At 47.0% G+C, this 13,566-nt stretch overlaps 1 protein-coding gene across 2 annotated transcripts in view; it reads right to left on the reverse strand.

Moving 5' to 3' along the window:
* MTA2 (metastasis associated 1 family member 2) overlaps nucleotides 1–13,566 on the reverse strand; it is a 355,080-nt gene that overhangs the window by 124,499 nt on the left and 217,015 nt on the right. For both annotated transcript variants that reach the window (XM_086938190.1, XM_086938191.1), the window contains exon 16: nucleotides 6,804–6,922. In XM_086938190.1, the coding sequence (XP_086794316.1) occupies nucleotides 6,804–6,922 (119 nt within the window). The remainder of the gene's footprint in view (nucleotides 1–6,803; nucleotides 6,923–13,566) is intronic.

Consider the following 13,566-nt stretch of genomic DNA (forward strand, 5'->3'; position numbering starts at 1 on the left):
AGTGTGTGTAAGAGCGAGTGAGTGTGTGTAAGAGCGAGTGAGTGTGTGTAAGAGCGAGTGAGTGTGTGTAAGAGCGAGTGAGTGTGTGTAAGAGCGAGTGAGTGTGTGTAAGAGCGAGTGAGTGTGTGTAAGAGCGAGTGAGTGTGTGTAAGAGCGAGTGAGTGTGTGTAAGAGCGAGTGAGTGTGTGTAAGAGCGAGTGAGTGTGTGTAAGAGCGAGTGAGTGTGTGTGCGAGTGAGTGTGTGTAAGAGCGAGTGAGTGTGTGTAAGAGAGAGTGAGTGTGTGTAAGAGCGAGTGAGTGTGTGTAAGAGCGAGTGAGTGTGTGTAAGAGTGAGAGAGTGAGCGAGTGAGTGTGTGTGCAACAGATCCCTATATTCGAACACACCCAACAGACATAAGTCTTGTGACACTATTAAAGAAATAGAAGCAGTTTGTTTGGTGTTAAGTAAATTTTCAAAAAGGTCTAGATCTTGAAAACTTTCTGTAACCATTACAGAAGCAGCAGCATAACAAACAACTAAAGGAATATGCTACTTACCAGTATGCATCTGTTCTTGGCATAGAGGGCTGCAGAGTGGTACATTATGAATAGATCGCCATCTGGTGTTGGGCTCGGAGGATTGCACTTGTTTTTCTCTTGGAGAAGTCTTGTCGTCACAAGACTGGTGACTCCTCCTTTGGGTGCTAGTGCGCATGGGCATCGGCTCCATCCTTAGATTGTTTTGCCATAGTAGGGTTAGATGGAGTAGTATGATAGAATACAGATAGAAATGCCCATGTAAGTGTATCTAAATAAGATAGTGTTGGAACAGACACAGGTTTCCGGGGAGGCTGGGAGGGCATGTACCACTCTGCAGCCCTCTATGCCAAGAACAGATGCATACTGGTAAGTAGCATATTCCGTTCGAGGCATATGGGCTGCAGATGGTACATTATGAATAGACTATACAGCAGTTATCTCCCTAGCGGTGGCCACCAGTGTCTGTTGCAACAGTCTGAAATAAAGTCCTTAGTACAGCTTGTCCCACTCTAGCCGGTTGTGTTGTCTGCACATCTACACAGTAGTGTTTTGTGAAGGTATGCGGTGTAACCCAAGTAGCTGCTTTGCATATGTCATCTAAGGGAATGTTTCCTAAGAATGCCATAGATGCTCCTAGTTTACGTGTAGAGTGAGCTCTAGGAGGAACAGTTAATGTTCTCTTTGCTTTTAAGTAACATATTTGTATACATTTTACAATCCACCTGGCAATGCCTGCTTTAGAGATAGGATTGCCCTTGTGTGTAGGAGAAAACGCTACAAATAGTTGTTTTGTCTTTCTGAAAGTTTGTGTTCTTTCTATGTAGTACAATATTGCCCTTCTGACATCTAATGTATGTAGGGCTCTTTCTGCTACCGTCTGTGGTTTTGGAAAGAAGACTGGTAGTTCCACTGGCTGATTGATGTGGAATGCTGAAATTACTTTAGGCAAGAATTTTGGGTTTGTTCTAGGAACCACTTTATTTTGGTGTAGCTGCATAAATGGTTCTTGTATTGTAAATGCTTGCAACTCACTTACTCTTCTGAGTGAGGTAATAGCTATAAGAAAGGCCACCTTCCATGTGAGGAATTGTATTTCACACCTATGCATAGGTTCGAAAGGTGGTCCCATTAGTCTGGTAAGTACTATGTTGAGATTCCAGACTGGGGCAGGCGGTAGTCTTGGTGGAATGACTCTTTTGAGGCCTTCCATGAACGCTTTTAGTGCTGGTACCTTAAACAGGGAAAGATGTTGTCTGTTTTGTAGGTACGCCGCTATAGCTGCAAGATGTACTCTAATAGTGGTGTAGGCAAGGTTACATTGCTGCAAGTGTAGTAAGTAGCAAATAATCTGTTTAGTGGATGCGTCCAGAGGGTTGATGTTACTGTTACAGTATACAGCAAACCTTTTCCACTTTGCTGCATAGCATGCTCTGGTGGTAGGACGTCTTGCTTGCTTAATGATTTCCATACAGTCTGGAGGTAAATCCAAGTATCCAAATTCTATGACCTCAGGAGCCAGATTGCTAGGTTTAATTGTTTGGGATCTGGATGCATTATTTCTCCATGGTTCTGTGTAAGGTACATGGGTAATCTCAGTTTTTGATGTGGCACCTGTGAGAGTTGCAGTAGCGTGGTGAACCACGGCTGTCTTGCCCACGTGGGTGCTACTGGTATCATTGTCATTGAATGTTGTTGCAGTTTCCGAACCACTAATGGAATTAGTGGGAGAGGGGGAAAAGCGTAAGCAAATTTGTTGGACCAATTTATCCATAGCGCATTGCCCTGGGACAGGTGGTGTGGGTACCTGCTTGCGAAGTTTTGGCATTTTGCGTTCTGATGAGTGGCAAAGAGATCTATCTCTGGTTGCCCCCATCTTTGGAAGAATGGCTGCAGTATTTGGTTGTGCAGTTCCCATTCGTGTATTTGTTCTGACTCTCTGCTTAGGATGTCTATCATCTGATTTTGAACTCCTGGTAGGTGCTCGGCTAACAGATAGATCTTTTGAGGAATGGCCCATCTCCAAATGTCCTGTGCTAGTCTGGATAGTTGGAGAGAGTGTCCCCCCCCTGTTTTTGAATATAATACATTGCAGTCATGTTGTCTGTTCTGATCAGGACTGCTTTGTTGAGGATCTGCATTTGGAAAGCTTTTAATGTTAGAAACACTGCTAGTAGTTCCAGATAATTGATGTGCAGTCTTTTTTGCTGTACACTCCATTTTCCCTGTACTGTATATTTCTCCATATGCGCTCCCCATCCGGAGAGCGATGCATCCGCTGTCAGTATCACTTGTGGAATCGGTTCTAGGAACAACCGTCCCTTGGAAATGTTTGTTGTGTTCCACCACTTCAGAGAGCGATGTGTGCGGTCGTTTACAAACACCAGATCTGTAATCTGACCTTGAGCCTGATTCCACTGTGTCGCTAGACAATCCTGCAGTGGACGCATTTGTAGTCTGGCATATGGTATGAGCAGTATGCAGGAGGACATCATCCCTAATAGCTGCATGAACACTCGAGCTGTTAGTGATTGTTGTGGTTGAAATTTTTGGATCAACGTGACCATTGTTTGGATCCTGACTGGATTGGGGTATACTTTGGCTTTTTCTGTGTCTATAGTAGCCCCTAGATATTGTTGAATCTTGTTTGGTTGTAGGTGGGATTTTGTGTAGTTCACCGTAAACCCTAGCTGGTGCAGCAATTGAATGGTCTTTTGTGTGTTTCGAAGACATTCTTCCTGTGACTTGGCTTTTATTAGCCAATCGTCCAAGTAAGGGAAGACATGTATTTCTTGTCTTCTTAGGTGTGCTGCAACTACTGCTAGGCATTTTGTAAACACCCTTGGTGCTGTTGTGACCCCAAATGGAAGGACTTTGAACTGATAATGTTGTCCTTCTACTACAAACCCGAGGTATTTTCTGTGGGCTTTGTGAATTGGGATGTGAAAGGAAGCGTCTTTTATATCCAGTGTAGAAAGAAAGTCCCCTTTCTTCAGTAAAGGAAGTACTTGTTGGAGCGTGGCCATGTGGAAATGTTCCGAGTTTATGTATGCATTGAGAGGTCTGAGGTCTAAGATTGGTCTTAGAGACCCGTCTTTTTTGGGGATTAGGAAGTATAGAGAGTATACTCCTGTCCCTTGCTGATGTTTTGGAACCTTCTCTATGGCATGCTTTTGTAGCAGTGATAGTACTTCTTGTTTTAACAATGTTAGATGATCTTGACTCATTGGACGCTGTCTGGGGGGGATGTTTGGTGGGGTAGCTGTGAGTTCCAGGCAATAACCATGTTAGATAATCTGTCTCACCCACCTGTCTGATGTGATGTTTTCCCAGACAGGTAGGAACTGTGATAAACGTCCCCCGACCAGTGTTATATGGTCTGGGGGGGAGTTGTATTAAGTCACTGTTTTGGAGTTGGGGAGTTGCGGTTGCTATTATTTCCACGACCTCTACCCTTGTTGTTGTTACCTCTGTAACTGCCTCTTGAATTACCTCTGGGTGACGTTGGTGTAAAAGAGGTAGATTGTTGGCTTGTGCCTGTACTTTTTGACCCCCCTCTATAGGTGGACCTACGAAAGGAACCTCTTTGAATTAGCTGTTGTAATGCTCCCATTGAATTAGCCGTTTCTGTGTCCTTTTTCATCTTTTCTAAAGTCTCATCTGTTCCTGAGCCGAAAAGTGTCTTTTGGTCAAAAGGTTGGTTCAATAACGAAGTTTGTACTTCTTGTTTGAACCCTGAGACCCTAAGCCATGCATGTCTTCTTAGCATGATACTAGTGTTGATGGATCTTGCTGCAGTGTCTGCTGCGTCTAAAGCGCACTTAATGGAAGTGTTAGTTATCTTCCCTTCCTGTATAAGCTGGTCTGCCCTTTTTTGATGTTCCTTAGGAAGATGTGTGATGAGTTGTTCTAACTCATCATAATGCGCTCTATCATAACGTGCCAATAGCGCTTGCGTATTAGCTATGCGCCAGCGGTTTGCTGCTTGTGATGCTACCCTCTTGCCTGATGCATCTATTAGCTTGGACTCCTTATCAGGAGGAGGAGCTTCTCCTGTAGATAATGAATTTGCTCTTTTACGAGCGTTTGTAACTACAAGCGAGTCCAGAGGTACTTGTCCTTTGATAAATATTGGGTCCTTTGGGCCTGCCTTATATTTTTTATCAATTCTTGGGTTTAATACCCTAGCCCTCACAGGGTCTTTGAATTTGTCTGCTGTGTGATTGAGAAGACCCTTTAACATAGGTAGTGTGCCTGATGTTCTTTGTGCAGCAGGTAGCGTTTCTAAAAGGAAATCCTCTATTTGAGGTTCTGTATGTAAATCTACCTTATGGTATTTAGCTGCCCTATTAATCAACTGCACAAAACCTGTATTATCATCAGGTGGTGAAGGTTTTGAGGGGTATAATTGTGGGTCGTTATCGTCTGACCCTGCATCATAATTTTCCCATGGGTCTTCCTCATCTGGGATAGTGTTGTCATCTCCATGAGGTTCTCCCTCCCCTGCATCACTGTCTACATCTGTTTGAGGTGTAGATGGTCTTGGTGTATAAGGTGGAGGAATAGTTGGCCTATTGTGAGGAATAGGAGAAGAGGGTGAGTCTCTATGCGGAGGAGAAAGGGGAGGAGCTGTATTTGTCCCCATTGTTCTCTTTTTAGGAGGAAGAGCTTTGTCATCCAGTTCGTTCTTCCTCTTTTTCGGTGATTTTGTCACCACTTTGCCAGTTTGTGGATCGATAAACAAAGTCTTTTGTTTTGGATCTGTCTGCTGCTCATGTGTCGGTACCGAAGTTTTTGGTTCCGAAAGGTGCCTTTGCTTCTGACCGTCAATGTTTTGTGTTTTTGGCACCGAGAATTTGCTCGATTCCGATTTTTTCGGTGTTGAGTAAGTCTTCGACGTCTAAGCATGTTTCTGTTTCGACATGGAATGTTTTGATGCCGAGCTTTCTTTTGTATGGAGCTTCGGTGTCGAGGTCGATCGTTTCTCGGATCCGACATGGTGGGAGGCCGAGAGTTTCGGTTTCTGTTTCGGTTTCGTTGCCGAGCCCGAAGGCGGGGCGTCGGAAACTTTTTTCGGTGGTCTGACCGGGCTCGAAGGCGGGGTCGGTACCACCCGGGGTCGGTTTTTTGGTAAGGGGACGTCGTCACTCATGGTTTGTTGGATGTCGACTTCCTCGACATCAGACTCGTCCCCTTCCGACCCCGACTCGTCTTCATGTTCCTCTTCTTCTTCTTCTTCGAGGTGCTGGTCTTCGAACAGCTCCGGGATTGCCTCCGACTGCATTCTTGAAACCTCGTGTCTTCGGGCTCAACGGTTTCTGATCGTCGACTTGGAGGAGAACGCTGCGCAGGCTTCGCAGTCCCTGGATTCGTGTTCAGGTGATAGGCAGAAATTGCACACCTCGTGTAGGTCCTTGTGTGGGAACTTAGCACCACACGTTGGACATCTCTTAAATGGAGTCCTTTCCATGGACTCCGGGCTGGACTACGTCGAGAAAGGCCTCCCGGTCTCGTCGACGTAGAAGAAAATGTTTATTGTTGGAGTCGAAACGCGTCGGAATGGAAATGATATCGCGTTCGATAACAATACCGTTGAATTGGAAAGGGAATACGCGCCGAAATATCACTTTTTCTCGAAGTCGATCTGGAGCGCTTCGGTCCTCATCCGAACCCGATGGCGGAAAAAAACAATCTAAGGATGGAGCCGATGCCCATGCGCACTAGCACCCAAAGGAGAAGTCACCAGTCTCGTGACGACAAAAGACTTCTCCAAGAGAAAAACAAGTGCAATCATCCGAGCCCAACACCAGATGGCAATCTATTCATAATGTACCATCTGCAGCCCATATGCCTCGAACATTACTTTACTACGGAATCAGCCTTGCCAGAGACACCACAGAATTCAACGAAGCAATACAGCCACAGTCCTAAGAATGTAGGTCACAGCAAGAGTACAGCTGGTGGCCCACATAAGAACATCAGTACCTAAGTATTCAATGGAGACTGGAAACACTTAACAAAATTTGCTATGGCAGCTGCTGTGCATTGTCGATTCTGTTAGTTTTCGGATGGCAGAGGGCACCAGACAAGTACCCTCTCCACTAACACCACTTCTCCCAGCTGCCATAGGGAGAATCTAGATGGAAGAGGGAAGGTTCTTGATAATTACCCTACCTTCATCCTAGTTTCCCATGTACAATGTGCATCAATACCAGCACCTTCTTCAACCAATTTCCACCCCCTTCCAGAGTGCAAATGTCCATCAGATGTAAATGCTGGTAACTTACAATCTCTAGAGGTCTCTTCGCCGCAATGGATGCTAGGCCCCGATTCTGAGGAATCTGATTCCGGTTGATTGGAGTCTTGGTGCCTCTTGGGGTTTTCGGTTTCAACGGGGCCTGAGCAGCTGTAAAGGAGCAGTGTATTAGGATGAGTTTATAAAGAAAGGAATACACCCCATAGCAAGTGTCCTCTAATGCACCCTCAGTCAGTTCCCCCTTACTGAAAGAATCAAACTGAATGGTGAAAGTGGTTATCTGCTCATTTAGTAATCACATTTTCCAAACCTGCTCCCTTTCCAACAAGTCCACATCACTAAGAAGAGGTGGAGGGGGTAGAGAACGAGAAAGGGCAGAGAAGGAACTGGACACTACATGCACAAGAAAGGAAACATTTTACTTACCTCTAAGAATAGGTTTGCAGCTTAGAGTGCTGTAAAGTCACTGTAGGAAAGTGGGTTTCTGTTGCAGTAACCCCCCCCCCCACACTTTTTGCCAGACTACTGATGCACTTTGACTTGATGTGCCCTGGGCCCCTGCCAATAAGGTTCCCCAAAACTAACCCAATTGGCATCTCTAGCCACAGGTCAGCCCCTAGTAAATGGTGCCACAGGTACCCAGGGCACTGTGACAAGGGACGACCTAAGGGCTCCAGCACTTACTGTGCCACCCTTAGAAGCACTGTATACACACACACACAACACCCACCCACCTCCTATGCAGGCTGCATGTTTTGGTGCAGAACAAAGTGAAGAGTCGACATGGCACAAATCTCTGTGTGCCATGCCTACATCTCAGTACCTGCCATCTTGTAGATGGGGGACCCCTTCAATCAGGAAGAGGCATATGCCCCCCTCTCATTGGAGGGTAACATATTAGGGGGTGTAGACACCCCAGGGAAAGGACCTATTGGTCCCAACCTGCACACCCATATAACGCCTCTAAATCTAGTATTTAGGGGCAGCCCCGAATCGGGCCTCTTGATTCGACATGACCAGGACTGAAGAGCTGTGCAGCCGAAGAGGGGGAGGATGATGACAACTGTTTGCCTCCAGCCCTACTGACCTGTCTCCTGCTCAGACCCCCTGCAAGCTGAACCTGGCGTGTCCAACAGCCTCCAAGAACCCCGTGGACTTGTCTTCACAAAGAACTCCTATCTCCCATGGACACCGTATTTGTCCAACACAAACTCATGTCAGGACTCCAGATTCAGCTGGATCTGCAAGTCCTCTCCACTCTGCCCCACCGGCCATCGTCTGAGTCAGAGTTGCCTAACATCCCAGCGAGATCTCCCTAGCGATCCTGACCATAGGGCCAGCATTGGGCGACCTCCACTGACCTTCTCCTTGACACCTGCAGCCTCATCCTGAATGATCCCCCTCCAACCGCGACCGAACTAGTGAGAAGAATCTGCTATAAAAGGACACCCCTGCACCCACAGCTCCGGAGTATTGAGGTGCCCGACCGACTGTGTCCAGCAGCTCTTCAATTTCATCCTCCAGTCGTTGGTTCCCTTCATTCCAGTCTTCTGGCTCCAGCCTGCAGTTCTTTTCCGTGACGGACATCCTCCATTGGAAAGCGTTAGGCTCCCGACACCTCCGGAGCACCCGGTCGCCCCTGCGCTGCTGGTGGTGTGTTCATCATCTCCTTGTGTTTGCTTTGTTTGCCCCAAGTTGGCAGGGTATGCCCAGAAGTGGGTTCCTTGCTCACTTTGCCACTGGATTCAAGCTAGCCTGACTAATGAGGGCTGTTAGCCCGTAACTGGTCCCAGGATGCTTGTTTCCGGTCCAGGGAAGACATGGCTTGGCAGTTCGGGCTGGACTGTTCCCATGAGGCACACGGCCAAGACGGATTTGCATAAAGCTGTTTGAACTGGGGAGGCGACGTGAGCTAAAGAACGATGATGGATTCAACCCAGATCTGTGACTGGTGGTGAGTGTAATTAAGTGGCTCTGTATATACTGGACCAAAGTAAGGTACAGTGTGCACAGAATCCACAGTCCCTAGAGGTATGACAGAGGCTAAAGTTAGATCGAATATGCTACTTACCAGTATGCATCTGTTCTTGGCATGTAGGGCTGCTGACATTCATATCTGTAATAGAAATGTTTGCCTATGCCTCCACACTACTTCAAGTACACACTAGTTCATGTACAAGTAAACCACAACATGTTAGTTTACAAAAAACAATTTATGTTTTCAATTTTGTACTCAGTTTACAGATTTTTTTTTTTTACAAGAAACAGAACTAAGACCACTATCTACCTCATGTCTTAGCCATGTGTAATTTCAAAACACTTAATATGAATGTGCAATAAACCAAACATGTGATGAACAATTGGAACAACAGTGATTTTTTGACATAAAAAACATTAACATGAATACATGGACCACAAAACCTTGTGCATTTATGAAAAAGGTGCTCTTACAGACATTTAGGAACACGGGGAGAAGGTAAAACACAACTTTTTCAACAGTTACACTCCCACGGCCTGAACATGAGCTAATCAATTAAATTTCAGGAGCATTGCCAATTTCTGCAACAAATAACAATGGCCAACTAGCCGAACAAAACAAAGGGGATGCCGACGCGTTTCGAATCCTGATTAGCGACTTGCAGAATTCTCGTCAGGGCAGTCTGAATCTAGTCCATGGGAACTTGTGTAAATCCTGCCCACAGTCAATCCTGTTTTGGTGGAAAATGTCGTCTATGCATTGATGGCCTACGCTGTGTTAATTCTGGAAGCTAAGCCACATCTTCGCCACGTGTGGTGAAGTTCTTATGTTTTTCAGACACCGATCCGTGGTGACCTCAGTGGGGGTTCCGATTTTGAGACCGCGTTTCTCCACACAGAGAGCAGTTTAGAAATTATTTGGACACCGGTCCGCGGTGACCTCAGTGGGGGTTCCGATTTTAAGTCCGCATTTCACCACACAGAAAACAGTTGAGTAGTAACGCAAATTGTTTAGAAAGCCTCCGATCAATGTGCTGGCTCCACCACGACAAACCAAGGGGTATGAGTGTCCCTGGGCCAAATTACACATGGCTAAGACATGAGGTAGATAGTGGTCTTAGTTCTGTTTCTTGTAAAAAAAAAAATTCTGTAAACTGAGTACAAAATTGAAAACATAAATTGTTTTTTGTAAACTAACATGTTGTGGTTTACTTGTACATGAACTAGTGTGTACTTGAAGTAGTGTGGAGGCATAGGCAAACATTTCTATTACATATTGTGTGGCCCTGCCTACCCTCCTTCCCCTTGGGCCCAGCCACCCTTGTGTTTTGTGACATTCATATCTGTGCATAGATCGCCGCCTAGTGTTGGGTCCGGATGATTGCACATTGTTGTCCTGGAAGAGTCTTCGAAGTATCACGAGATAGGTGGCTCCTCCCGTGGACTACAGTGCGCATGGGCATCCACTCCATATTCAGATTGTTTTTAGCCATTGTGGCAAAGATGGGGTGTAACACTGTAAGAGATGACCATGCTAAGAGTAATTTTTGAGTGCTGCAGCCACTACAGGCGCCGGGGAGGAGGGTGTGCGATATGAATGTCAGCAGCCCTACATGCCAAGAACAGATGTATACTGGTAAGTAGCATATTCGGTTCGAGGCATGTGGGCTGCTGAATTCATACCTGTGCATAGAATACCTAGCAGTCCCTCCGTTAGCGGCGGCCGCCTGTGCCAGCTGCAGCAGTTTGAAAAAGTGTTTTTAGAACAGCCTGCCCTACAGCTGCCTGCTGTTTGGAGTGCACATCTACACAGTAGTGTTTAGTAAATGTGTGTGTGGTAGACCATGTGGCTGCTCTACATATGTCTTCTAAAGGAATATTTCCAAGGAAAGCCATGGAGGCCCCCAACTTTCGCGTGGAGTGGGCCAGTGGGGGAACCGTTAATGTGCGCTTGACTTTTTGATAGCAAATTTAAATGCACTTAACGATCCTCCTGGCTATAACTGCTTTGGAAATGGGGTTGCCTTTGTGTTGTGGCGAAAAGGCAACAAACAGTTGTTTTGTTTTCCGAAAATCCTTGGTCCTATCTATGTAGTACATTAAAGCTCTCTTGACGTCTAGTGTGTGGAGCATTCTCTCCGCCACTGACTCAGGATTTTGGAAGAACACCGGAAGTTCTATAGTCTGATTGATATGGAACAGTGAAACCACTTTAGGAAGAAACTTAGGGTTAGTGCGAAGCACCACCCTGTTGGAGTGAATCTGTATGAATGGCTCTTGGATAGTTAGTGCCTGGAGTTCACTGATGTGATCGCTATCAGGAAAGACCTCAGGAGCCAGATCGCCTGGTTGAGCTGTTGCAGATCTGGATGCTGAATGTCGCCATGGCTCTGCGTCAAAAGCCTGGGTGTGAGGTGTAGCCTTTGATGCGGTACCACTGATAGTTCTAGAAACGTGGTGTACCATGGTTGGCATGCCCACGTTGGAGCAACGAGGATGAGAGTCATCGAGTGTTGCTTCAGCTTGCGTGCCACCAGCGGGATTAGAGGTGCTGGGGGAAAAGCGTACGCAAATCTGACTGACCAGTTCATCCATATCGCATTGCCCTGCGACTGTGGGTGTGGGAACCTGGCGGCAAAGCTGTGGCATTTGGCGTTTTCCTTTGTGGCGAACAGGTCTATCTCTGGATGACCCCACTGCTGGAAGTACGGCCGGAGTACTGATGGATGTATCTCACACTCGTGCATCTGGTGGCTGTACCTGCTGAGCAGGTCCGCCATCTGATTGTCCTTGCCCGGGAGGTGTTCCGCCATGAGGAAGATGTTCCTCTGAATGGCCCACTTGCACATGCTCTGAGCCAGATGAGACAACTGTGGAGTGTGTACCTCCCTGCTTCTGTATGTAGTACATGGCCGTCATGTCCGTCCGGATCAACACAACCTTGTTGCACAGATGTACATTGAATGCTTTTATCGCCATGAAGATAGCCATCAGTTCTAGAAGGTTGATGTGCATCTTCCTCTGCTGTGCTGTCCATAGTCCCTGCACGTGTAGTGGAATACATGAGCTCCCCATCCCTGGAGAGATGCGTCCGTCGTCCGAATAATCTGTGGCACAGGCTCCTGGAACAGTCGGCCCCTGCAAAGGTTTTGTGGATTCCACCAATGCAGAGAGTTGTATGCGCGACCGGTCAACAACACTAGGTCTTTCAACTGTCCGTGAGCCTGATTCCACTGACGTGATAAGCACTCCTGAAGCGGAAGCATGTGTAGTCTCGCGTGCGGGACTATGAAGATGCAGGAGGCCATGCCTATCAACTGCATGAACACTCGTGCTGGAAGGGAGTGTTGTGGTTTGAATTGTCGTATCAGCAATTGCATGCTGTTGATCCTTACTGAATTTGGCTGTGCTTTGGCTGCCAGAATATCTATTGTTGCGCCCAGATACTGCCGTATGTGGGCGGGCTGAAGGTGGGACTTTGGATAATTCAGTGAAAACCCCAGATCGTGAAGAAGGTGAATGGTGTGGGACATGTGGGCGGCACACTGCTGGGCCGACTTCGCCTGGATAAGCCAGTCGTCCAGATAAGGGTAGACGTGAACGTTCCGTCTCCATAGGTGTGCAGCCACTGTCGCTAGGCACTTGGTAAACAACCTGGGCGCCTTGGTCACTCCGAAAGGGAGGACCTTGAACTGATAATGCTGATCCTGAATGGTGAACCTGAGGTATTTTCTGTGTGACGGGTGTAGGGGGATATGGAAATATGCATCCTTCAGATCTAATGTTGCGAGGAAATCTCGCTGACTGAGTAACGGTAGAACCTGCTGTAGTGTGAGCATGTGAAAGTGTTCTGATAGAATGTACTGGTTTAGGGGCCTGAGGTCCAGTATGGGTCTGAGGGACCCGTCCTTTTTTGGGATCAAGAAGTACAGCGAGTACACCCATGTACCTTTTTCTTCCACAGGCACAACCTCTATGGCTCCTTTTTGCAGCATGACTGCTACCTCCTGCTGCAATAATAGCAAATGCTCTGTGGACATAGGACGGTGTCTTTGGGGTATGTTGGGTGGAGTGGATGTTAACTCCAGACAATAACCGTACTGGATAAGCTGTCTCACCCACCTGTCAGTGGTGATGGATTTCCAGACTGGCAGGAACTGTTGCAGTCTCCCCCCGACCGGTGTGGTATGGTCGGGGGGGCAGTGACAAGACGTCACTGTTTGCTGGTGGCAGAGGACCAGGAGCTGTTGTTTCCACGACCTCTGCCCTTGGTGCTGTTTCCACGATAGCCACCCCATCTCTGTTTGGTGTAGATGGTCTGTGTGCCTCCTTCACTGTATTGTGTATGCTGGGACAGCTGGCCTCTGGAAGCTCCTCTATTGTTGGAGCGACGAAAAGAACCACCCCTGAACTGCTGCGACTGTAGAGCCCCCATAGACTCAGCAGTCTCAGTGTCCTTTTTGATTTTTTCCAAGGTGGTGTCCACCTCTAGGCCAAATAAGTGATCAGGGATAACAGGCTGATTTAGTGTGGTGGTTTGTATCTCGGGCTTGAAACCGGAGATTCTCAGCCAGGCACGTCGCCGTAACATCACACTTGTATTAATTGCCCTGGCTGAGGTGTCTGCTGCGTCCAGCGCACACTTGATAGATGTGTTTGATATAAGTTTCCCTTCTTGTATTAGCATCTCTGCTGCCTTCTTATATTCATCTGGCAAGTGTGGTAACAGGGTTTCAAGTGTATCATAATGAGCCCTGTCATATCTGGCTAAGAGTGCCTGTGTGTTGGAGATGCGCCAGATATTGGCCGCTTGAGAT

The sequence above is a fragment of the Lissotriton vulgaris genome, chromosome 9 (genome assembly GCF_964263255.1).
Source record: "Lissotriton vulgaris chromosome 9, aLisVul1.2, whole genome shotgun sequence".
Classification (NCBI taxonomy): Eukaryota; Metazoa; Chordata; class Amphibia; order Caudata; family Salamandridae; genus Lissotriton; species Lissotriton vulgaris.